The sequence below is a fragment of the Glycine soja genome, chromosome 15, assembly GCF_004193775.1.
Source record: "Glycine soja cultivar W05 chromosome 15, ASM419377v2, whole genome shotgun sequence".
NCBI lineage: Eukaryota > Viridiplantae > Streptophyta > Magnoliopsida > Fabales > Fabaceae > Glycine > Glycine soja.
Genome location: NC_041016.1, coordinates 1096909 through 1120830, shown reverse-complemented (window position 1 = coordinate 1120830; position 23922 = coordinate 1096909). Strand labels below are relative to the sequence as shown.

At 34.2% G+C, this 23922-nt stretch overlaps 3 protein-coding genes across 8 annotated transcripts; all 3 read left to right on the top strand.

Annotated features, from left to right (window-relative positions):
* Nucleotides 1-254: 254 nt before the first annotated feature.
* LOC114386499 (coatomer subunit beta'-2-like) lies at nt 255-10829 on the top strand. Of its 4 annotated transcripts, none has more exons than XR_003661097.1 (27): nt 255-402; nt 683-703; nt 865-926; nt 1106-1160; nt 2113-2149; nt 2304-2629; nt 2746-2877; nt 2977-3125; nt 3595-3663; nt 3816-3966; nt 4069-4134; nt 4958-5146; nt 5959-6099; nt 6190-6264; nt 6427-6603; nt 6717-6808; nt 6895-7011; nt 7474-7588; nt 7733-7804; nt 8203-8399; nt 8500-8593; nt 8932-9038; nt 9149-9281; nt 9446-9596; nt 10024-10088; nt 10206-10368; nt 10473-10829. XR_003661097.1 is itself a non-coding variant. In XM_028346515.1 (26 exons), exons 1-25 carry the CDS (start codon nt 400-402, stop codon nt 10041-10043), a joined length of 2751 nt encoding a protein of 916 aa, XP_028202316.1. In that variant the 5' UTR covers nt 255-399; the 3' UTR covers nt 10044-10088; nt 10473-10829. The 4 variants fall into 4 exon arrangements, 1 of the variants encoding a protein (XP_028202316.1); XR_003661095.1 differs by having other exon boundaries at nt 9446-9672; XR_003661096.1 differs by lacking the exon at nt 10206-10368 and having other exon boundaries at nt 9446-9672.
* Nucleotides 10830-12898: 2069 nt separating this feature from the next.
* LOC114387868 (nuclear pore complex protein NUP50A-like) lies at nt 12899-15917 on the top strand. Its single transcript, XM_028348094.1, has 3 exons — nt 12899-13021; nt 13109-13178; nt 14228-15917. Exon 3 carries the CDS (start codon nt 14279-14281, stop codon nt 15632-15634), a length of 1356 nt encoding a protein of 451 aa, XP_028203895.1. The 5' UTR covers nt 12899-13021; nt 13109-13178; nt 14228-14278; the 3' UTR covers nt 15635-15917.
* A 2897-nt stretch (nt 15918-18814) lies between these two features.
* Nucleotides 18815-23400, top strand: LOC114387840 (protein MLN51 homolog). Of its 3 annotated transcripts, XM_028348052.1 has the most exons (13): nt 18815-19628; nt 19731-19833; nt 19929-20143; nt 20230-20719; nt 20810-21065; nt 21346-21460; nt 21709-21828; nt 22067-22122; nt 22211-22284; nt 22460-22526; nt 22614-22693; nt 22845-22928; nt 23010-23400. In XM_028348052.1, exons 1-10 carry the CDS (start codon nt 19144-19146, stop codon nt 22511-22513), a joined length of 1968 nt encoding a protein of 655 aa, XP_028203853.1. In that variant the 5' UTR covers nt 18815-19143; the 3' UTR covers nt 22514-22526; nt 22614-22693; nt 22845-22928; nt 23010-23400. The 3 variants fall into 3 exon arrangements, with proteins under 3 accessions (XP_028203853.1, XP_028203851.1, XP_028203852.1); XM_028348050.1 differs by having other exon boundaries at nt 20230-21065; XM_028348051.1 differs by having other exon boundaries at nt 18817-19628; nt 20230-21065; nt 22211-22256.
* Nucleotides 23401-23922: the final 522 nt, after the last annotated feature.

The following is a 23922-nucleotide window of genomic DNA, read 5'->3' as shown; positions in this document are numbered from 1 at the left end:
TAAATTATAGAAACTAAAATATATAAATTTAGAAACGATACGGAAACCTATTAATAATTTATATTGATAGTTTTGGAAAATGGGGATCCGAAGAGCCACGTGGCAAGCATGTCACTGCCACCACTCCGTGCGTTTCCTCACCATCATGGATCATACGGTGTGACAACACGCAGGGTAGTATCCGATCCAGTGGCATTTTCGTAATCTCACTTAACTGCATAGCACCGCTCTCGTTCGTTCATCCTCATGGTATTTACACCGAGCTCTCTTACAAAAACAAAAAAACACATTTCTCTCTCTCTCTCTCACTGAGCTCGATCTCTTGGGCTCGTCGAATTCGAAATCTGATCTCCGACGATTGATCCCGGTAGAGGCTAGTACACTCTCCAATCTGCAAAAATGGTGAGCTTCCTCTTTGATCTGCTCTTCCGCAAACGCTTCTGCATTCTTAACAACCTTAGATCTGGACCGAATTCGCTTCGATTTCATGTTTTCTCTTTCTTTCGTTCGCTCTTTCAGTTTCGAATGCTTTGCTGCCTCTTACTTGAAATGCGAGCCTCGCAATTCGCTTATCCAGCTCTTCCTATTTCAATTTCAATGTGATCTACTGTGGAACCGTGCACTGACTCGTGTTTTTTTTGTTTGTTTGTTTGTTTTTCTCTCTTGTTACTTGCATTTGCAGCCTCTCAGACTCGAAATCAAGGTACTAATTGTTTTGTGTTCTGATTCAATGTTCATTTGTTTCTGATTGCGGACAAATTGTTGATTTCCTTGCCTGCGAGATTAGATTTGTCGGAAACTAAGCCTTGTGTGAATGTTTAGCTTTCTGGATACTTAATTTAACGTGTTATTTTTTTTTATCAGCGCAAGCTTGCGCAAAGATCAGAGAGAGTGAAATGTGTGGATCTACATCCAACAGAGCCATGGTAATGCCTCCTCTGCTGCTGTTGTTTTCTTTCTGAATTCGATTCCTGATGTGAAGCTAACATCATAATTGGGAATATCTGTAGTTTGTGAGGATTTAGTCACTAATAGTGATGTTTGTTATACGAGTTTACTGTTGGCATCATTTAATTAATTGCTTCATGCAACCTTGTTAATTCAGGATTCTGGCTAGTTTATACTCTGGAACTGTCTGTATCTGGAACTACCAGTCTCAGGTGTGACATTCTTTGTAACTGAGATGCTGTATATTGTTATAAATGAGTTTTTTTATTCCTAATTGAGAAATGTAATATATATTGGCTCTTAAGTCAGACACGGGTGTTTGTTGATTGATCTCTAGACAACCAACCTTTTACATGGTGCCTATATGTAAAATGACCTGCTGATTCACAAGTGGAGGGACCTATTTTATCCACGGTTTAATGGCTCATTATATGATTGATTGAGCATACTGTATAATGCAATGACTCATTACGTGAAGAAAATATTGAATGGAATTAGCAAAGCTCTTTTAGTGATCTTTTATCTTGATACATAACTAGAAAATATTATAGTATTTTCTGCTTCTAAGTGGATACAAACTGGGAGTTGTGTGACACTCGGGTAAATAATTTGATGAGTAAACTGCATGTTTCATTAATCTGAATCACACCCTTTCAAAATTTCCAAAGTAAAACTAGTAACTAATCTTATTTAACAATTCTTGGAGTCTATGTTTTGGAAAAAAATTTAGACTAAATTATGTGCTTGTGAATATTTTGGATGTCTTTATACTTTTTCCAGTTGAGCTGTGAGATTTTGGCACATTTTCATAGTTTGATAAAATCGGAATAACTGTAGATATTATGATCACCATTTGGCATTTGTCTTTGTTTCGACACTTTAAATTATGGAAGATGGATTTTGCAGTTTCTGGTGTATTATGTTAGGATTAGTATTCTTGTTTTTTCTATCATGGCATCATGGTCTTATACTATTCGTTTATAATTTCATATCTTGCGACACATTCGATTTATCTTATAGATTGTTATTAAGGGATGATAGCTTCCAACACTCCTGTTTCTATATTTAAATTCTTCACAAAACTTCTTCTTTAAATGGGTCTTTGTTAATTTCGATGGAGATTTGCTTGTGTAATTAACACTAACTTCATTTATTCTATTTCAGACCATGGCAAAATCTTTTGAGGTTACCGAGTTACCAGGTACTTGAAGACGTGAACCTTTTTTGGTCCATTTGTTTGTATATCTACCTCTTGATGCATTTGCTTGAAGACACACTTTTCTTTGTATATTTCATGATTTCTTACTTAGAAGATCACTGGAGCTCTTATACAAGTATACAACATGATTTTGCAGTTAGATCGGCCAAGTTTATTGCACGCAAACAGTGGGTTGTTGCTGGAGCAGATGATATGTTTATCCGTGTATATAATTACAACACAATGGATAAAGTCAAAGTATTTGAAGCACATACTGATTACATTAGGTGTGTGGCAGTTCATCCTACCCTTCCTTATGTGCTTTCATCATCTGATGATATGCTCATAAAGCTTTGGGATTGGGAAAAAGGCTGGATCTGTACCCAGATATTTGAAGGTCATTCTCATTATGTCATGCAAGTAACATTTAATCCCAAAGACACAAACACCTTTGCAAGTGCATCTCTTGATCGGACAATAAAGGTGTAATTATGTTCTTGTTCCTGGATGTTTCTTTTTTAAAAAAAAAAAAAAGTAAAAAGAAAAACTATGATCCTATGATATAATGCATTGATGCAACTGTTATCATCTCTTTTCAGATTTGGAATCTTGGCTCTCCTGACCCTAATTTTACTTTGGATGCTCATCAGAAAGGAGTGAATTGTGTTGATTATTTTACAGGTGGTGACAAACCATATCTAATCACTGGTTCTGATGATCACACTGCTAAGGTTTTGTTTTCATTTGTTGCTTAATCTATCTGCTTGTCGCGCACACGCACACACACACATGTATGAAAAGGAATAACATGGATGAAACTTACGAATCAGGTATGGGATTATCAGACCAAAAGTTGTGTCCAGACCCTAGAAGGTCACACACACAATGTATCTGCTGTATGCTTTCATCCTGAACTTCCTATAATCATTACTGGTTCTGAGGATGGCACAGTACGCATATGGCACTCCACAACTTATAGGTAATGTGAAGTGCACAGATTACTGAGTTATGAGGTTTAACATTACGCTTATTCTATTTGGCATATGCCTCTACCTTTTCTTCTCCCATCATCATCACTCGTATTGGAAATTGGAATATTTGCTAGTGGTTGACCTTTTACCTTAGAGAATAAGGCTTATATGGGTCTGCCTTTTTGTTTTTTGAACATTATGAATTTATGATTTTGTGGTTGACGTGTCACTTCTTTACCTTATTTATTTGCTGTTTGCATTGGTACATAAAAGATTGGAGAGATTTATTTTGGTGACTGTAATGTATAGATTTTGATTTAAAATCAAGATAGCGCTAATAATATTGAAATTGACGGGCTTTATTTATTTCTTCCTTTCTATTTTATTTCCGTTTACAGTTTTTAAGCTGATACTAAATGTAGTTGGAAGTATATTTTGGAAGATATATACTAATTCTCCATTTCAATGTATTTGCAGGCTTGAGAACACATTAAACTATGGTCTTGAAAGAGTCTGGGCTATTGGATACTTGAAGAGTTCTCGTCGGTAAGTTTTTTCTGGATAGAAATTTTGTAAGTAATTTCTTAGGCCGTTGAATAATCTGAGTGGGAAACTGTGTCTAATTGTGCCTGAATTATGAAATTTTCTTATCTTTAACTCTTTTCTCATAATCAAAATTTTCGGGTGCATTCAAACAGGGTTGTGATTGGCTATGATGAAGGAACAATTATGGTCAAACTTGGTCGAGAAGTACCTGTGGCTAGCATGGACAACAGTGGGAAAATTATTTGGTCTAAGCATAATGAAATTCAGACTGTCAATATAAAAAGTGTAGGAGCAGATGTAGAGGTATGGGCTCTATTATTCATTTTTTTGGCTGTATAATTTGCGAGCAAGAAGTGTTAAGTTCTCTTTATTTTTAGTGAGATGTGTAAGTACTATGCTTCTTAGGTTGCTGACGGAGAAAGGTTACCTTTAGCTGTTAAGGAGTTGGGCACCTGTGATCTCTACCCCCAAGTGAGTTAATATACTTCTTAATATTTTGTTGCATTCTTTTTCATAGCTTATTTATTTTTAATTATTTTTGCTCTCATCATGCAAAACTTGACAAAGTTAGAAAGTGGCATATGTATATTATTTAGCAAATCAGAGTATCAGACATTCTGGTACATTCATATTGACTTCATTATGCAGCATTTTTCTGTTTTTTTCTTGAAACATGCTCAAGTTTTTATTTTCTTCGTATTCAAAAACTTGTGATTATATATAAGGATTAAATTGGTCATCTAGCCATGCTAGACTTTGAAATGCAAAATTTAAGTGTGTTTGGTTGAGCGCTTACATACTTGATTTTATAAAATTGATTTAGTTAAAAGTGAGTTTGAAGTGATGTAATTTATGTTTTAGGAAGTTTTATTTTAAAAGTAAGTTTGAGATATTATGGAAATCAAATTTCTCAACTCAATGCAAATGCTGCATTTTTTCACTTTTAGTTGAACATGCTTTTAGAAACAAAATAACATTTGATAAAAAATAATGAACATGTCATTTTTAGTGAAAATTGTGTCTGGAAGGCACAAGTGGGAGTTGAAAGGCTCCCAATGCATACCCATAACCCAAACATGCTGTAACTGCAGGGATCTTGTTCTGTTGAACTTAGATATCCATATAATATGACAAATCAGTTGGTAGTTTGGAATTATTTGTTTGTAGTTTGACTAATTTCTAATCTATATTCAGAGAAGTGAGTTTTAAAATAATAGTCCTTATTGCGGGTTCAATTATCAGCAATATTTGTTTTATGGGTGGTGGCTGATTGTTGATTTCATTTATTGTGCAGAATTTAAAGCACAATCCAAATGGGAGGTTTGTTGTTGTATGTGGAGATGGTGAGTACATTATATACACTGCATTGGCATGGAGAAATAGGTCATTTGGTTCAGCACTGGAATTTGTTTGGTCTTCTGAGGGAGAATATGCTGTCAGAGAAAGTACATCAAAGATTAAAATTTTCAGCAAAAATTTCCAGGTTTGTACTTTTTTAAAAACTTTGTTTCCTCTCTAATCTCGTGCAATCTTGTTCTGTGTGTAATGAACCAACAAGTTCTTGCTATTTCTTAAAAGGAAAAGTTTAACAAGATGCTGCCATTCTTGTACCGTGTTAGACTGTTAGGCATCCCACAGTTGCAGAAGTTATGAGAGGGGAAAAAAGGATAATAATGAGGGGGAAGGATCAGAAAGAGGAACTAGGCTGTAATGACCTTGCTTATGTGGCAAGGGGTGTGGGAAGGGAATGTGGGGGAGCAAGGATGAAAGTTAGAAGAAGATGCAACGATAAAAGTTAGAAGAGGATCATAGTGGATTCATTCAGTCGTGGAGTAAGGAAATTGAAGCCTTTGGGCAAGGATGAAGCAGCCTCCCTATGTATTGCAGTATCTCTGTCTATTCTTTCTATTTCTGTTCTGTTTTCCATAGATGTATGGATTAGATCCTGGACTCATATCAGTAACAGTGATCATATTCCGGGTATTCAATAAAATTATTGTTATATTTGTGGGTTCTTATAATTCTGTTTTTGACAAGGAGTGTGTATAAAACTATGCAAGCTATTAATTTTCCTTATGAAAATCATTTATGTCTGAACTAGAGATTGACAAATTTGCTTCAAAGCCTGTACAAAGACTTCTTTACTTTCATTATCGTTTATTGACTGCCTTGGTTATCACTCTGGAAGGTTCACAAAAATTTAATCCTATCATTGTTATAGCTGTCTTCGAATTGAAATAAATTTGCTCTAGGGAATACTTAGTTTAGTTGGAATTTAAACAATGGGTATTTCAGGAAAAGAGGAGTGTCCGACCAACATTTTCAGCTGAAAGAATATTCGGTGGCACTTTACTGGCGATGTGCTCCAACGATTTCATCTGCTTTTATGACTGGGCTGAATGCAGGTTGATCTATCGCATTGATGTCAATGTGAAAGTAAGTACTTTGATTAGGTGACATCTAGTTATCTGCTCTTTTCCTTCTTATTCGTTGTTTAATTTAATTTTGTTATTTATCTTGTGTCAGAACCTCTACTGGGCTGACAGTGGTGATCTAGTAACAATTGCTAGTGATACATCATTCTACATTCTGAAGTACAATGTGAGGATTTTCGTGAACTTCATCTTTTCCTTATAGTTGTTGGCTTGCTTTGAAGAACATCCCACCCCCTCCCCCCAACACACACACAATTTCTGCTGAATGTATATTTTGTAGATCTTTACTGGTAGTGCCCTTGAAACATATTGACTTCCATTATTGCAGCGTGATGTTGTTGTATCACATTTAGATAGTGGAAGACCTGTAGATGATGAAGGTGTTGAAGATGCTTTTGAGCTCTTACATGAAATGAATGAACGTGTCAGGACAGGCATCTGGGTTGGGGATTGCTTTATCTACAACAATACCTCTTGGAGACTTAATTACTGTGTTGGTGGTGAGGTATTAACTCTTTTCCCTTCTAGATTTCTAGTTTAAAAAAAGAATTGTGCATTCTTTTTAATTGAACTACGAGGATCATGAGACATCTTGATACATAATGATTATGAATTTAGGTAACTACGATGTTTCATTTGGACCGCCCTATGTACTTGTTGGGATATCTTGCAAACCAAAGTCGTGTTTATTTGATTGACAAAGAGTTTAAGTAAGTGAAACTTCTGCTTGGATTATTCAAAGTTTTAAATTGCAATAATCTTGACTATTTTTCTGTTTATCAATTGTTTTTCTCAGTGTTATGGGATACACACTGCTTTTAAGCTTGATTGAGTACAAGACACTTGTGATGCGTGGTGATTTGGAAAGGGCCAATGATATTCTGCCATCAATCCCCAAAGAGCATCATAACAGGTAGAAGTTAGTTACCTTGTGTTACGTTGCAAGATAATGATTAATTTTCTTTCAATATGTTGAAATATGCTTGATATGTGTAGAAATTAAAAATGCTTTTGGTAATAGAATTATGTTTTATAAAATCATGTATATCATGTATTAGCATATTACATTCCCTCTCCACTTCTTTTTGTTTTGTCCAAGACAAGTGTGGTAATCTTTTGACGCTTATAATTTTGTATGATTAATTGTTACATCTGTCTTTGCTTGTCATATACTTTTATGGTATTAAACTATTAATGCATAATGTTGTACAAATAACTACTACATTTTCATTTGCCTGATACTTTGATTTAAAATTTTGTTCTATAGGCCATATTTGTTTATTCAAATTTCAGAGTTCAGTCATCGGATTTGAAGTTTGGTAATAGTGGTAATATATTACCTGAATCCTAATCAAAATTCTTGATTTTATGGTAGTGTGGCTCATTTCCTTGAATCACGAGGGATGATAGAAGATGCTCTTGAAGTAGCTACTGACCCTGAGTACAGATTTGATCTATCAATACAGCTTGGAAAACTAGATGTTGCAAAGGTATGTTCATGCAATATATCTACAAGGAGATATTGTTTAATTTGTGAAAATTGTTAACTTGGGTATCCAATATTCTTCATTTCTTTTCATCAGTTTGATTTGTCATTTTATATCACAAATAATATACCTCCTTTTTCTTTGCAGAGTATTGCAATAGAATTACAGAGCGAGCCTAAATGGAAGCAGTTGGGAGAATTAACTATGTCTACTGGAAAGGTGTTTTCTATGTGATTTATTTAGCCTATACTTAAAGCTTGATTGCACTCCTAAATATCCATAGCCAAGTGCGTTGAAGATTGCCGTGATGATGTGCTACTGATTTTGACCATGTGCACATTATGTATATAGACCTTATTGAAGCTTTTGATATGCAAGAGACTATAGAGATTTTAGTTATGGCCAAATTAAGATTTGCTTCGTTGCATGTTAGAAGTTATAGTCAGGTGCTTTGAGTTGTAGATGACAATTCTAGTGTATAATTAGGATGTTAAATGTTTTACTTCTTTTTCTTGTCAGAGTAAGTAATGATTCTGGAATGAGGGAACTTAAATGTTGATTCTTGTTGGAAATTTCTCTTGATCCATTGTAGCTCACCATATTTTCCATTGTTGCAGTTAGAAATGGCTGAGGAATGTTTGAAGTATGCAATGGATTTGAGTGGCTTGTTACTGCTATATTCTTCTTTAGGAGATGCTGAAGGAATATCAAAACTTGCAATCCTTGCTAAGGAGCAAGGGAAAAACAATGTTGCATTCCTTTGCTTATTTATGTTGGGTAAATTAGAAGACTGCCTTCAACTGTTGGTAGAAAGGTAATCTTCTAAAGTTGTGCTCTTCCCTTTATGACATTACTGATAGGGAAGGATTGATTAGAATGCAGTTACATTTATAGTTGAAGTATGCCTTTTGCAGCAATCGAATTCCGGAGGCAGCTTTAATGGCTCGATCTTATCTCCCAAGTAAGGTCTCAGAGATAGTGGCAATTTGGAGAAAAGACCTCAATAAGGTAATTTCTGATTCAGGTAGATGGTATTTACTTATGTTTGAACTTCCTGTTTTTTACCTTTGTGCATGATATTATATTATGCGAATCTGAATTCTCTACAGTCCTAACAAAAACTGCACCTTCTGCTGTTGAAAATATACGACTTGACACCCATTCAATTATATTTGGTTTCAATATTTTATCATAAAATCAATTATTTTCAAGAGCTAAGATCTTCTGATCATAATCCAATATTGCGGGTAGGAGCATCAGTTCTCATTCATTTGCCTTGTTTGAGTAGTCTTATCATGTTGACGAGTGGCTCATGGATTAAAGAGAGTACATATATTTTATTGCAGGTTAATCCAAAAGCTGCTGAATCATTGGCTGATCCTGAAGAATATCCAAATTTGTTTGAAGATTGGCAGGTTGCACTAGCTGTCGAATCTAAAGCTGTGGAAACAAGGTCAGTGCAGAGAATGCATATTTTATTGCATATATATTGAAATGTATATAGTTAGTAGATTAGTGTTTTTTTGTGTGCAAAACATCTTTAACTGTGTTCTTTTATTATAGGAATGTGTACCCTCCTGCGGAGCAGTACGTCAACCATGCTGACAAATCACAAATTACCCTTGTTGAAGCCTTTAGAAACATGCAGATTGAGGAAGGAGAGGAGCATCTGGAGAATGGGGACTCTACTCATGAGGTGTTCTAAATTTAAAGCTAACATGATCATTCAACTGGTTGCAAGAAATTCTCATAAACTACATGATATTATATTTTGTTTTATGCCTATATAAAGAATAGCCTCAGTGCATTGTTAGTTGTGGTGTTAGACTGTTGATTTATTTTGTTGTTCTTTTATTGTAGTTGACAGAACAAAGTGGAGAAGAGCACTACACAGAGGATCAGGAGGAACAGAATGGAGAGGAAGGAAGCCAAGAGGAGGCAGTTGTAGTGGATGCAGATTCTACAGATGGTGCAGTACTCGTTAATGGTAACGAGGCTGACGAAGAGTGGGGTACGAATAATGAAGGAGCCCCGTCAGCCTAAAAGCAATTGGTTGGGGTGGTGTGAAAATCGAAATTTTGTCTCTGGTGATTAATTGTTTCTGAAGTGCCATTTCTAACTACCATTTGACAACTAGCTGTTTTTACTATAACTACTACCACCTGAGTCCTAACAATTCTAATTCCTCTCAATTTTTAATGTATTGGATACTACTCTGCAATTACGCTGTATATTTGGGTATCAGGGAGGAAATAATAAAATAACGTCCATTGTGTCAATAATGAAACATTGACTAAATCTTGTGACTATTTTCCCATGATTATATACAACTATTGGGTTTGGGAGTCTGTAAAAGTCACCTCAATAAAGCTCTTTCCTTTTTAAATTTGTTCCGATTGGTTCTTAGTCCTAACTTGAATATTCATCTTTGTTGGCAGTGCTTGCACCACATCACTAGGTTCCATCAAGACAGTCTATTCCAGCTTCTGGGATATTTTATGAGGTTAGGATTAAACTTTCGTATTGCATTGGCTATGACATCTGGCCTTGCATTTGCAAAAATGTGAAAATCAGGTGTCAGGTTTGGTCAATTTACTAATAAAAATATTTGCTCTACCAGGTTTATCAATCGATTAACAGTTTTTGGTTATTATTATGATCTTATTACCACCCGGATAGACTATTTTTGGTTTGAAAAAGCATTCCTTCATTCAATTTGGATGCTCACATAGACGAGTAGTGTTGCAAAAAGAAGACATGCTCGTGTTTATGTGCATCCGCAGGTATCTGCATTGCATGTTTTTTGGATGATTATGCGTAACATAAACCTGATGATGGTTTTCTACTTCATTATTGTCAGTTTAATGTTCTTTAATTTGAAATGCAGGTCTTCTCAAGGTTACATGAAGAGATTTTTTGGACTGGTTGTTTGTTTCCTGGTGTTGTGGATTTGTAGTGCCCTGAATTTTGTCATTTTGCTCGTTGTATGAACAATATTCCTTAGGGTCAGTTACAATTTACTAGAGTTTATATATAGCACATTCTTTTGAGGCTTTTACCTCAATATACTCGTGCCATTGTGAATGTAGAAAAGCGGAACTAGAGACGGGTTGCCCGTTTAAACTTTAGATAAGTTTTTTAAAAAAATATTTTTTCTTGACCATTATTTTAATTTTTATATTTTCCTGGATTGTAAACATGGATGGTTAATAGAGAAAATAATGATTCTTCCCAAGGTTGCTTCTGTCGTGTGTTGTTAACTGACAAGATGCTCTCACCAAGTTCTTCAACTTGCTGTTTGCAACCGGTATTTAGGTCACGTCTTTGCATTTTTCCTTCTGAAAATGTGAAGTTTTCCGTGGACTTGTGCATTTGAATGACGTAGAACATAGTAGGATAAGTTTGGTTTCTTACAAAGGATCGTAATTTGATAGTTCATAGTTCATCCTCTGATTAAATAAAATAGGGTTGGAGACAAGGCTTGATTGGGCCATTTGACCATGGAGTCGGCAATTAAAAGGGATTAATTTTAAGCTAAACTATATAAAGTAAGCGTAAAATATATGTCTCTACGAAGAATAGCAGACCCCCCCCCCTCCCCCCAAAATAAACGCATTCATTGTTTTGTTTTTTCAGAAATTAAATTAATTGGAGGAAATATTACGTCTTCTTTTTTGTTTTCTGCTTCGCGGAAATTTTACTTTTGAAGACTAAAGCGAAGTTGAAAAATAAAGAACTTAATGCTACGTTTTTTAATTAAACCCCCCTACATAATTCGTATTTAAAATTGGATTTGACTTTGATTCATTATGATTCCTTTTAACTATCATTTAGTCTTATATTGTCAGGTTATTAAAATTTAACTGTCACAGTCACTATTTTAAAAGATTAGTCTTTTGGTAAACACAACAAATGGTAATTTTTATTGATTTGAATCCATATTTTTTTTAGATGTGAGTCAAATCCTCACCGATTAGACAAATTTTGTTCATAATCACATTTTTTTAATGAAAGAAATCGTTTGAAAAGGTTTTTTTTTCTTATATTTCATATAAAAACCAAAAAGGCATTTGAACCACAAGAAATAGTCATGAGAGATTATAGAAAAATATAGGTAAAATTATATTTTTGGTTCTCAAGGTTATCTTTAATTTCGATTTTGGTTTTCCTTTAAAATTACCTATGCATTTAATCTTTTATATTCAATCTGGTAGATGGTCTCCAAGTCTAAATTTAAACATTAATTGTTATAATTATTAGGACGTGACATGTAAATCTGGACTTAAAAATCATATTTACGGGATTGAACATAATTGGATTAAATGCGTAAATAATTTTAAAAAGGCCAAAATTGAAATTAGAAACAATTAGGGGAACCAAAAATATAATTGTCAAAAATATAAACATTAAATGGCTTGTAAAAGAAAATAATACTTGTCGAATTAAAAATCAATTGTAAGTGTAACTTTATATTAGAAAAAATATTTTAACTATATCATTGATAATTAAATACGTGAAATAAAAACTTGTTTACTGATCAAATATATCTTACTTTATTTAACCCGAATACTTAATATATTTAAGATAAAAAAATGTTAATAAAAATTGTTTACGACAAAAGTAAAAATTATTTGAATTTTATTTAAAATAGTCATTTAAAAATCGTGATAAGGCATTCATGAAAAATTGTAATTTTTATAATACTAGTATTTTAATACTATTACGTTTTATCTTAATATTTTATATTTATTTATGCATAAACTATTCTTATTAGAAAAATGTTTTTCCTCAGTTATTATAAAATATGTTTTTATCTTAACTTCCATTAAGTTTTTATAAAAAAAAATATATTCTCCATTAAATTTAAAAAATAGACAATTTAACATAATTTCTATTTTAATTAATTAAATTTAGTTTTACCATATACTGCATAAGTAATGCACTACCTTTTGTAAAAAAAAATATCAATAATATTTCAATTCACCTCTCTTGTTTTTTAAATAATGTCTTAGCAGCCAAATTTTAACAAATGTTCTCAAACTATTTCTAATAGCACTTAGCAGATTCGTCTACTGCTTCATATTTCCTGTCTTTCTTTCTTCCATCTTAATCTTTCCAAGTATCCAAAAAAAAAAATTTCGTTAATAAAATTCTTAAATTAATTTATTTTAAAGGGAAACTTTTATCCTTAAATAAAATAACATTATTAATTATTATTATTATGAGGAAATTACTGTATTATTCAGACACAGATAAAGATAATAATGAGATAATATTATAAAAAAGCCACGTGTCTATATTCTGAACTTTATTTTCCCCTTCCCTCTTAAGAGTGAGAGAGAGAGAGAGTGAGATACTGGTGCCAGCTATGTGAGTGAGTATATTGCTATTGCTGCTGCTATCTCTTCCTCTCTCCGCACTCTCCATCGTTTTAGGGTTTGCACTCTTAACTCTTTATCTCTTCTTAACATCTTTTCTCCTCATTTTTAATCTATACATTCCTTTTTCTCGCCGATGTAACAGAATATCACACCAATTCGTGAAATCGAAGGATTCCGACAGAATCGTACGAATTATTGTTCATTGTTTGCCTGTAAGTACTCTTTGCTTCTATATTCCTTCATTTTTAACATTTGATTTGTTCCTTTCGCTATTTTTTTACTATTTTCCCTAGGTTTTTATGCTTCCACACTCAGAAATAATTCGTATTACTTTTGCTACCCTGGTTTTTGGGAACAGTTTCCTGTTTTCCAGATCCCTCTGATTGGTTTTGAGATTCCAATGGTTTTTCTTTTCCTTTAATCTTCATGTTATCTTCTCTCGCTTTTATTTATTTATTTTGTGTCTTTCTACATAAAATGACAAGATTATTTATATTTAGGGTTTTTAGATTATTGAAGATTAAAAATTTAGAGCTGGGCAGCGTCTGAAAATATGATTTTTGAAGTATTGTTGTTTTTAATCGGTGTTTTAGTTATTTGTCTCAGACCGAATACAAACTTGTCCAAACCAAATAATGCATTAGCAATTTACTGCGTTGGAATAATTGTTGCAATTCTTTTATATTTTACATTTTGTCGCTGGAGTGATTGCTTTGGCTGGTAGTCACTACTTGCTGGTTCTTGTGTAATGTTATGCCTCAGATGCTTTCTCGAGATGTTTATTCTCCCCCTTTAGTTTGTGCTGCTCTATGGGACCAAATTATTATATATTTATAAGGTGCAATTAGCATGGATAATTTAGGTGCTGCTGTTTACTAAGCCTTCTGTAGTTTTCTCAGGAAAAAAAATATATATATATGGTTACCTTGTTAAATTTATATGGATGGGGTGGGATTTTTAATCTGCATGTGTTTTTTTGGTTGGTATTTTTGCTATAGCATGTAGCTTGTTTTGAGGCTTTATAACTTGTGGCCATGGTTTGGTTGAGATCAAATGGGAAAGAAAGGAGAAGAAATTTTCAAATTTTTGTGTGGGTCCCACACCTTTATCTCTCTACTTAAACTCAAATATTTATTTTCTTTTCTCTTCCATTCTTTTCTCTTCTCTCCAACCAAACAATCCTATATTGTGTGTTGTGTGATTTTAAAATACATGTTATGTCATGGAGAAAAGAATGAGAATTGTAATTTCCTGATTGCAGCTACTGTTGTGCTCCAACTTGGTAAACTAGAAGTACAGATTTATTTCTTCAATGGGGGATGCTGAGAATGCCCTTCCACCTTCAAAGAAAAGGGCTGCTGGAAGGGAGCTCACTCGAGATACTCCCATTGATGATGAGGAAGATGCCCCTGAGCTTGAGACTGGCACTTTCAAGAGGGCCAGCCAAGAGGTTATGGGCACCAGAAGGATAGTCAAAGTTCGTCGCCAACCAACTAATTCTGCTCCTTCTGCAAATCCTTTTGCTGGAATACGCCTGGTTGCTCCCACTGAATCCAGTGCTAATCCTGCTGAGACTACTACTGAGGTAAAATCAGCTGGGGAAAACACCGTTGCAGATGAATCAAAAAGTAATGATACAGCTAAGGATTCTGAGAAAGCAGGAGATGGGGAAGCTAAGCAGCCTGAGAGCAAAACTAATGAGGCAGAGGATAAACTTACTGAAAGTAAGGATGCTGCTGAAGAAAGCAATGCAGACAAGGAGCATACTGCAGAAAAGGAAAGTACTGATGATGAATCGAAGGTAGATAAGGAACAAAATAAGGATGTCACTGAAAGTGGAAATGAGGATAAGAAGGATGCTACACACAACGAAAGTGCCAGCAAGTTAGATAAAGAGAAAACTGGGGATGGCAAGGATTCTGAAAACGATGATAAGAACGAGAACACTAACAATGTGGATAAGAAGGACAGCAAAGCTGAAAGTGCAGAGCCAAGTGCTGAAGGTGGCCATTTGAAGTCATTTCAACTGCTCTCAAGTAGCCAAAATGCCTTTACCGGTCTTGCTGGTACTGGATTTTCTAATTCCTCATTTTCCTTCGGTTCCATTTCAAATGAAGGGTCTGGTTCTATTTTTGGACTGAAAAGTGATAAGCCCTTTGGTCTTGGTTTATCTAACAATGGAAGTTCTCTTTTGGGGGCATCTGGGGCCTCTGCTGTTTCTAAGAATGAGGGAAGTGGTTTGGCAATGCAGGAGGTTGTTGTTGAAACCGGGGAAGAAAATGAGGAAGTGGTTTTTAATGCAGACTCAGTGTTGTTTGAGTTTGCTGATGGAAGTTGGAAGGAACGTGGAAAGGGAGAACTGAAGGTTAATGTTTCCAGTGAAACCAAAAAAGCCAGACTTCTAATGAGGTCTAAGGGAAATTTTAGATTGATTTTGAATGCACGTCTCTACCCTGATATGAAGCTCACAAATATGGACAAGAAGGGTGTTACTTTTGCCTGCATCAATAGTGCCAGCGAAGGGAAAGGTGGTCTTTCAACATTTGCCTTGAAGTTCAAGGACGGCTCCATAGTGGAGGAGTTTAAAGCCACTGTCATGGAACACAAAGGTGAGACATCCACAGTTCTCAAGACCCCTGAAAATTCTCCAAAGGCTTCTGATGATTGAGAGACACTCCTTACTCATGTCTCACAATGTCTGTCTCGTTAGATGTTCCTTCACAAAGATAATTTGCTATTCCGAGTTCGTTTGCCCTTGTGTGGCATAGTCTATTATACTTAAATTAGTGTACTTGAATTTGAGTGAAGTCTCCAACTGATAATGGAACTTAATTTTGGATTTAGACTGCACAGTTTTAACGCTTGAACCCTGAAACGTTCAATAGGGCTGTTATTTCTTGAGCCTGGAATTTTGTCTAATTTCAAAATGACATTGAACTTTGCTATTGTGATGTTACCGTGACAAGATCACTTTTTAACTAAAACTACTTTATATATATATTAGCTGTGAACTTTTCAAAGATATTCCACTTATAACCGTTGCAGTCAACGGCAACACAAAACAGAGCTCAACTCAATCACCAAGTTAGTGTCACTTTAAACCTTGCATTTTTTTTGGGTGGGTTTCCACTCATCAATATCCATTGGCTAAGTTTGATATAGCACTACACATTCTGTTTTGCGGCAAGATATTTATTGGGAATTTATCTAATATATATTTGATAAAATTTATTAAATCAGTTGCATATAATTAACGTTTTTTGTTTAATTTACTTTGGGGGCTTCTACTGTAATACGGGATGAGAAAATGGGATGTAAGAAAGGAAAGTAAAGCAAGCTAATCAAACAATCACCAGTAGGTTATTGTGTTCCTTCTTTATGAAAACAATCTACTTGTGTATCAGAAAGAAAAGATATCTATTTTTTTCCTATTTTCTTTTTACATGACTGAAACGTAGAGAAATGTTGCTTGCGTAGAGATGTAGGAGTATTAAAAAAAAAATAAGAAAAAAGAGAAAAAAAAAACTATTTCTAACTATTTTATTGGAACGGAAAAACTAGAATATAGAGAAAGATAAATGAAAGCGAATAAATATAATGGGCTTGTATAAAGTTGTGCTAACCTGTTTAAATCATTTAATATTTGTTTTAAAAATAAAATAATTATTTATTTATTAAATAAATTTGAAAAGGCAAAGTAATCATGTAGGTTTAAATATGTTTTGGGTTGATCTTGATCTTTATAAAATTATTTTATAAAAATTTTGTAATTTTTTTTTATTTGTCGGTAGGGTCTTTTTATTGTAGTGCTATTTTTTATATATATTTTGAAAATTTGTTAATTTGTTTTAATACTTAAAATATTTGACTTTTTATTTTTGTTCTTATATTTGGTAGATTATTTACTTTTAATTTCCCTCAAATATTTTTTAAAGGGATTAATTTAAAATAAGCAAAATATTATCCGGACTAAAATAAAATAATAGACAAAATGGCTCAATTAAAACAAATATAAGTTCAAAATCCAAATAAAAAAATAGTTCAATGGCCTAATTAAAAATTGTCAAATAATTAAGGAAGCTTACTAATTAATTTTATCTTTTCTAAAACTAATTTCTAAAATAACTAGTTTCAGTGTGTTTATTTTATGTGGTAGTTTTTTTTATAAGATTAAATTTTATAATAATTAAATATCCTTAAATATTTAAATTATATTATAACTCAAATTTATAATAAATAAATAAATAACCTTTTGATATATAAGTTATATTTTATATACATATTAAATAACTTAAATTATTATATAAAAATATTTTTAACTATTATTAATATTAATAACCTCTTTTTTAAATACCAAATTAAATTTAGAGATAAAGATAAAAGATGATAAGTTAAAAAATATAATAATTAAAAATATTAAAGTATGACTATAATGATATCAACAAATAGTCTATGCACTAAAAGTAAGCATGATAATAGGATGGGATGGGGGTGGGGTAGTCTCCCCATCCCCTAGCCCAACTCATGAAGCAGTTTCTATCTCTTAGTTTGATTCTTGTTAAGGTTAAAAAATTAAACTCATCTTGACTTTGACTTGAGAGAGTTTCTTTGTCTGCCCCCACCCTCGATCTTATCTTATTTTCTTATTCATAAAATATGAAAAAAAAAACAAGACAAATTTTTTTTGTAATTGGATTGAATCTATTACAACATGCTAAATTGAAATTCTAAGTAAAAATTGTTTGATCTCATTTTTTGGGATAGCTTAAAAAATAGTGATCATGACATCTTATATCAAGATTGAAATTTCAATTGTTTAGCAACAAAATTAAGTAAAAATTGCTTGCTCTTGTTTTTTTTTTAGCTCAACATGAAATTAAGTAAAAATTATACACAATTATAATGAAAACAATAATTTCATGCATAAACAAGCATTCATTAAAACTGTAAGGTTATAATGGTAATTTAAAATATTTATTATATCATAATAGGAGTGGGACGGGGTTCTGACCAGCATACACGATCCTATCCTTGAACCCGACTTCCTCAATCAGAGAAAATTCGAATATAATCTCGATCAACTTAGTTTTTCTCCGTTGGAACAAGTCCGAGTTGATCTTCGTAGGAGAAGGTACACTTGTGATGCCTAACTAACATTGGAAAATAATTTTATAGTATTATTCGATTACAAACTATCATGTGTGATATATTTGTAAATTTTTACAATAATTACATTGAAAGTCATAAATAATGAAAAATTTATATCGGTTAACAATGTAAAATTATGAGTTCATATTAAACTTTAAAGATAAAAAAATATATATTAGAAATATCTAGGGGAAAGTGAAGAAGGAATATGTATCTAAATTATATTTTAGCTGCAAATTATAATAATTATATATATAAGTTATGTTTTAGATTTATATTAAATAATTTAAATTGTGATATAAAGATATTTTAACTATTGATCATTTCTTTTAAAATACATTAAATTTAATCTATAATTATTATGAAGAGAATAATCTTATTTGGTGTCATATAATTAAAATATTAATTAGAACAATTAAGATAATATATGAAATTACATATCTAAATAAAGAAAGAGAGATAATATATTATCCATGATGGATTTTAATCCCAATGCAGATACAAGTGGGACTGGATCAATCTCATCCATTTAATTTATTTATTACAAAATAAATTAATATTAAAAATTAGATTTGATTAATTTTAATGGTTAGATTTGCAGTGTGCAATTTTTTGTACAGGATCGCGATCTGTGAGCAGTAATATCTCAGGTGCCATAATTCATTAGAGAAACCAATCACTTGCTCGTTACTCCCAAATCCGGAACCGACATTGAAATTCCTGAAATACCCTTCTTTTTTCTTCGTTCTCGGTTTCAATTGCCAACGACACAAATCAAATCTCCCAAATTATCTAATCTAGGGTTTCGTTTTCGCAAGGCGCAACCCTTGCCTTCCACTCTCACCACCCCAACCAATAATTAACCCTTCATTCTCTCTCTCACGCTCTCCCTTAGGGTTTGGGGTTTCCAATTGACTGCGCTCATTCACTTTTCTCTTCGTTATTCGACGCTCCACAAGGTTTTCGTGCGTTTCGGTGTTTGCGATTGATTCAGATTTTTCGGGTTTAGGTTTTTGAGGGGGTTTAGGAATGGCTACGGCAACTGAAGGGGTTGAGTACGAGAGTGATCCCGAAGAGGCCACGAGATCGCTCGCAATGCGGAGAAGGCGCGAGGCCAGTGATGATGAAGAAACTGACGCCGACGCTGACAGAAGAGACGCCACTTCCGATCGCCGGATAACTCATTCTGTTGACTCCGACGGCGAGGGCGGCGTGGCAGATTATGATGACGAAGAAGACTTGGAAGAAGAAGAGGAAGCGGTGGAGGAGGAGGAAGAAGAGGTAGAAGAAGAAGATTTAGAAGAAGAAGAGAGGAGTGAACATGAATATGAAGGAGGTGCTAATGGCACAGTGGTGAAAGATTCTGATGATGCTGATGTGAAAGCCCTTTTGGAGGAATCAGGGAATGGAGATGAAGAAGAGAAGAAGGAGAATGAACCATTTGCGGTGCCCACTGCTGGAGCATTCTATATGCACGATGATAGGTTCAGGGACAATGCCGGTGCACGTCACAGGTATCTAAATTTTCACTCAAACCTCTGCATAGTATGTGTGTGTAGTGTCACGTGGTTGAATTTAAGGTTTTGTTTTCTTTTTTGTTCTTTTGTGATTTTTAGGCGAATGCGTGGTGGAAGGAGACTGTGGGAGTCCAAGGATGATAGGAAGTGGGGACATGATAAGTTTGAGGAAATTACTTTGCAGGAAAGGCACTATAAAGAGGTGATGAGTTTGTAAATATGTAGTAGTAAAACTTTTTTTTTGTGGTTTTTTTGAAGTGAAAGAAACATTGCTAATGCATTCTGTATAAAATTTAGGGAAGGAGACCTTCTAAGGGTAATTTTCGAGGCCGTGGTGGTAAAACTCGAGGTGTTGATCGCAGTGGAGGATATGTTAGAGGTAACCGGAAAGGGTATGATAACAGAGGCAATCAAACTCAAGCACCAAAGAGTATTGTACGAGGGAGAGGACCCCGGAGGTACGAGCCTACTAGTAAGAACAATGATTCAGCATCCCAGGTGCAAAATAAACAGTGAGTACTTTGTATTTTGTAGGATTTCGCGCAACCTATACATGTTAAGGCTTTCTGATCATAATTTTGTTTTGTTATTTTCTAAGATCTGGGAAGCAGCCAGAGAAAACATCACATGCTAGTTCGGGAAAAACTTTTGCTCCTGTCTCTAATTCAGAGCCTGATCCTGTGCCTGCTAAGAAACAAGTGTTTGCATCAAGTTTGAATTATGCATCTCCCCCCTTTTACCCTTCGAGTTCTTCCAACAAAGATTTAAGTGTGGCACCAAAAGGGGATGTTCAAACGTGTGGTACAGGCAGGAATGTTCGCTCTGGTGTTGTGAATGATGGTTTTTTGGTTCAACAGAACAGTGCACTTCTTCGGGGAAAGAATGTCGTTGATCATGTTAGCATGGAGAAGCTGTATATTGATGGGCCTGGCGCACCATCTGCTGGAAAGGCTTTTAACAATATGCATATTCCACCACCTGGATCTTCTGGAGTTAATGCTTCTCAATCTGCTCATCCAAGAGGTCACGGGAGGGGTGGAGCAGTGCCAGTACAGATGAATTATCAGCCTGTTACCTCCCATAATCAAGTAAGTAAAATTGATCCAACACAACTCCAGGCTATTCAGAGAACTGCTCCAGGGCAAACTTCACCTTCTTTGCAAACCCCTGCTCCACAGGTTGGTAATCGACCTGGTAGTGGGTCTCAAGCTTCATCTCCCCCCAAAACATCCAACACGATTAGTTCATTGGATTCTGGAGAAATTGATGCAGCTTCAGATACCAGTAAATTGAAGGGTGCATTGGTTGGGAAGGGAAGGGGAGCTCCCCAGGGTAGTAGTGGAAGGGGCTCTTTTGTTTATGGTGGAGCTATGGGGACTGCTGGAAATATCAGTGGTAGTCATGGAGATCAGAACTTCCCAACCTTCTTGCCAGGTCAGTTTTTAATCAGCTGTTTTCTTGATAACAAGTATCACCAGTGCCAACTTAGTGGAAAATTGGGATCCAATAGATTTATTGTAACTTTGCATTTCTGTTGTTGGAATGCAATGTTCTCATGCACACGAAGTAGAATAGCAGCATTACTAGTATGAAAAGTCAAGTAGTTACTGTTTTGGTTGTGTTTTGTATCTGTGATTCTTTCAGAACAGATGCAGATTTTTTTTTGTTCTTTAATCAATTTTGCTGATTTTGATTTGGCCCTTGTGGGACACAGTTATGCAATTTGGTGGGCAGCATCCCGGTGGCATAGGAGTTCCTGCTGTTGGCATGGCGTTCCCTGGATATGTTGCTCAGCCTCAACTTGGTTTGGGAAACTCTGAAATGACCTGGTAAGGATATTAATGACTGAATTTTACCAGATGTTGACATAGTTGAAATCTCCCTGAGTGTGTGCATTTGTGTATGGTGCACACTTGCAATTTTGGCTAAGAATTTTATAATCAATATGATATTTAACTACTCTAATGGTTGAAATATCCTTACAAGTGTCTTCATATACTTTTTTGTAAGTAAAACATTTGTGTTCCTTTTTAGCTCCTTTTTGGAACACTATTTAAGTAGTTCCTTTTTGGTTTAGGCTACCAGTTTTGACCGGGGCAGCAGGTGCTTTAGGGGCTACGTATTGTCCACCCTATCTCACTGTTGATGGTTATCATGCCCGACAATCAGGACAAACATCTGCAACATCTACTTCAAGGTTGGTACTTTTATAGCTTTGTTATGAACTCAGTTTTACTTCTTAAAATTGCATGGCTTGGCATGAATGGTGACCTTTATATTTTATTTCAATTTTGTGTGAACTTGTGGGGTTGGAAGAGGGGGATTCATAATGAAATGGCTTTTGTCATGCTTTTGTTTCCTCCGTGCTAGATTTGATGTTGATGTAGCTTTTTTCTGGTTTTGTGATTTCTGTTTTCATGATTGAATCTTTGTAGCAAGGAAAATAATGTGAATAAAGCTAATAATGAATGGAAGCCACCACAGAAATCAGGTAAGACATTGATATTCTTTTTCCATTTGTGTTGTTTACCCATTGCCATTGGATGTTAATATATTTTTTGGAATTGATCTGTCTGCAGAGCCTGTAAATGATGAGTTTGGACAGCGGCAAAATAAGCCCCGCAGGCAAGTTGATTTGCGGAAACATTTTCATGTTGGTCATCTTAAATGAATTTTCCTTTTTGGAATGCTTGATCATGGTTTTGCCTTTTTTTGTGGGGTGGGGGGAAGGGGGGTCATTTTTCTTTGGATTTTAGGGGTAATACTGCTGGCATATTTTTTAGTTAGATCAACATGAACTCAATGAATGTTGGTTATGTTTCATGCAGATACTCAGAGATGAATTTTGGGCAATGAAGTGTTATAGAATGCAACTTGTTTGAATAAAAAGATAAGGTTTGTTATTTTCCTCTATTAATTAATGCATTATTATTCTTATTAGTGTTATAATTTTCTTAGTTTTCATAATTTTTTGTATTGCAGGCCTTCTTCCTCTTGGTCCTTTGTCTTCCAGCTTAGGCTCTGGAGTACTTTGGGCAGCGATATGTTTCAAGAATTTTTAGGTGATTACAGAACTTATATTTTTGTTGGGAATATTTTTTGAAGTTATATTTCCCAGTTCCCTCATGTTTTGGGATTGGTTGGGATTCCCCTTGGGATTTGTACACTGATACACCTCTTTTTTCTCTCCGTATTCAAATTTTTACCTTGCAGTTATATAACGCCTGTTCATGCTGTTCTCCATTTAAAGAAGTTACTTGCAGCTTGACAGGTGGTAGTTGCTTATGTAATTGTGCGGTAAGTATAAATAAATTTGAAGTTGATGTCCTTGTAATCGTTGCTGAGGGAAATTATGACAGTTGTTGGCTTCTTTGCCAGATTTTTCTTGCGTTTTGCTTTCGTGAAGCTCGTGAGAAACATAGGCAGGTTTTTCTACAACTATGAATGTGGGAAAAAAAGAACGACGATTGTTTTTCAGCAACTGATTGCTCGTGGAGATGAAAATTTCTCGTGTAAATAAATGGTTTTCTTGTTCATCTGGTATGTACTTGTGGTAAATTTATTACGAGACGTCAAATAGTGTAATACTCTTATTTTTCCAAATTCAAATTAGTGTTTCTGATTGAGTGGTTTTTGCTTTAGAATTTATTGTTTCTTCTATTGAGATTCAGACTTCGTGTCATCTCTGAAGGGAAGTTAATTTAGTACTGTTACCCAAGGCAGGTTTGGTATTCCATTAAAAGGATGGTTTTTATTTTGTTGTCCTCTATATCTTGGTTGATTAAATCGAAGTTAAGGAAATATATAATTTTAGTCCTTGTAAATGTATTTAATTTACTCTTTCTCCTTCAAGTTATGTGAAGAAAAAATAACAAAAAAAAATATTGTAATTTATGTAGGATAGATATATTATTACATTAGAATGATTGTATGTCATGTACTATTAAGTGGTGATAAGAATTATTTTAAAAACTGTAGTGTATGATGATGAAACCCCAATAAATTCGAAAATTCGCTTCATATAACGTCGTCAACAATTCGCTTCATATAAGTATTTATTGGATATATTAAAATCTCGAAAATTCGCTTCGTCAATTTCAGTCGATATATATTAACTACGAAATTGTGACTTTTTTTCATGATGGTGACGTATGATATTTAGTATAAATTACTAGTATTCTCCATTTCTCCTCTAGTCGATTTTAGTTAGAAAACTGACTTCTGAGATTTGATGTTTCGAGATGATTTTCTTCTTGGTTAAATTATGATTTTGTTTTTTAATTTATTATTT

Bases quoted from the DNA above. Each gene is read 5' to 3' on its own strand.
- LOC114387840 (XM_028348050.1), top strand. From the start codon at position 19,144: ATGGCTACGGCAACTGAAGGGGTTGAGTACGAGAGTGATCCCGAAGAG. The intron at 21,461-21,708 runs GTAAGGATATTA...TTTTTGGTTTAG, and splicing joins GGAAACTCTGAAATGACCTG to GCTACCAGTTTTGACCGGGG. The intron at 22,123-22,210 runs GTAAGACATTGA...ATCTGTCTGCAG, and splicing joins GAAGCCACCACAGAAATCAG to AGCCTGTAAATGATGAGTTT.
- LOC114387868 (XM_028348094.1), top strand. From the start codon at position 14,279: ATGGGGGATGCTGAGAATGCCCTTCCACCTTCAAAGAAAAGGGCTGCT.
- LOC114386499 (XM_028346515.1), top strand. The intron at 7,589-7,732 runs GTATGTTCATGC...TTTTCTTTGCAG, and splicing joins GAAAACTAGATGTTGCAAAG to AGTATTGCAATAGAATTACA. The intron at 9,282-9,445 runs GTGTTCTAAATT...CTTTTATTGTAG, and splicing joins ATGGGGACTCTACTCATGAG to TTGACAGAACAAAGTGGAGA.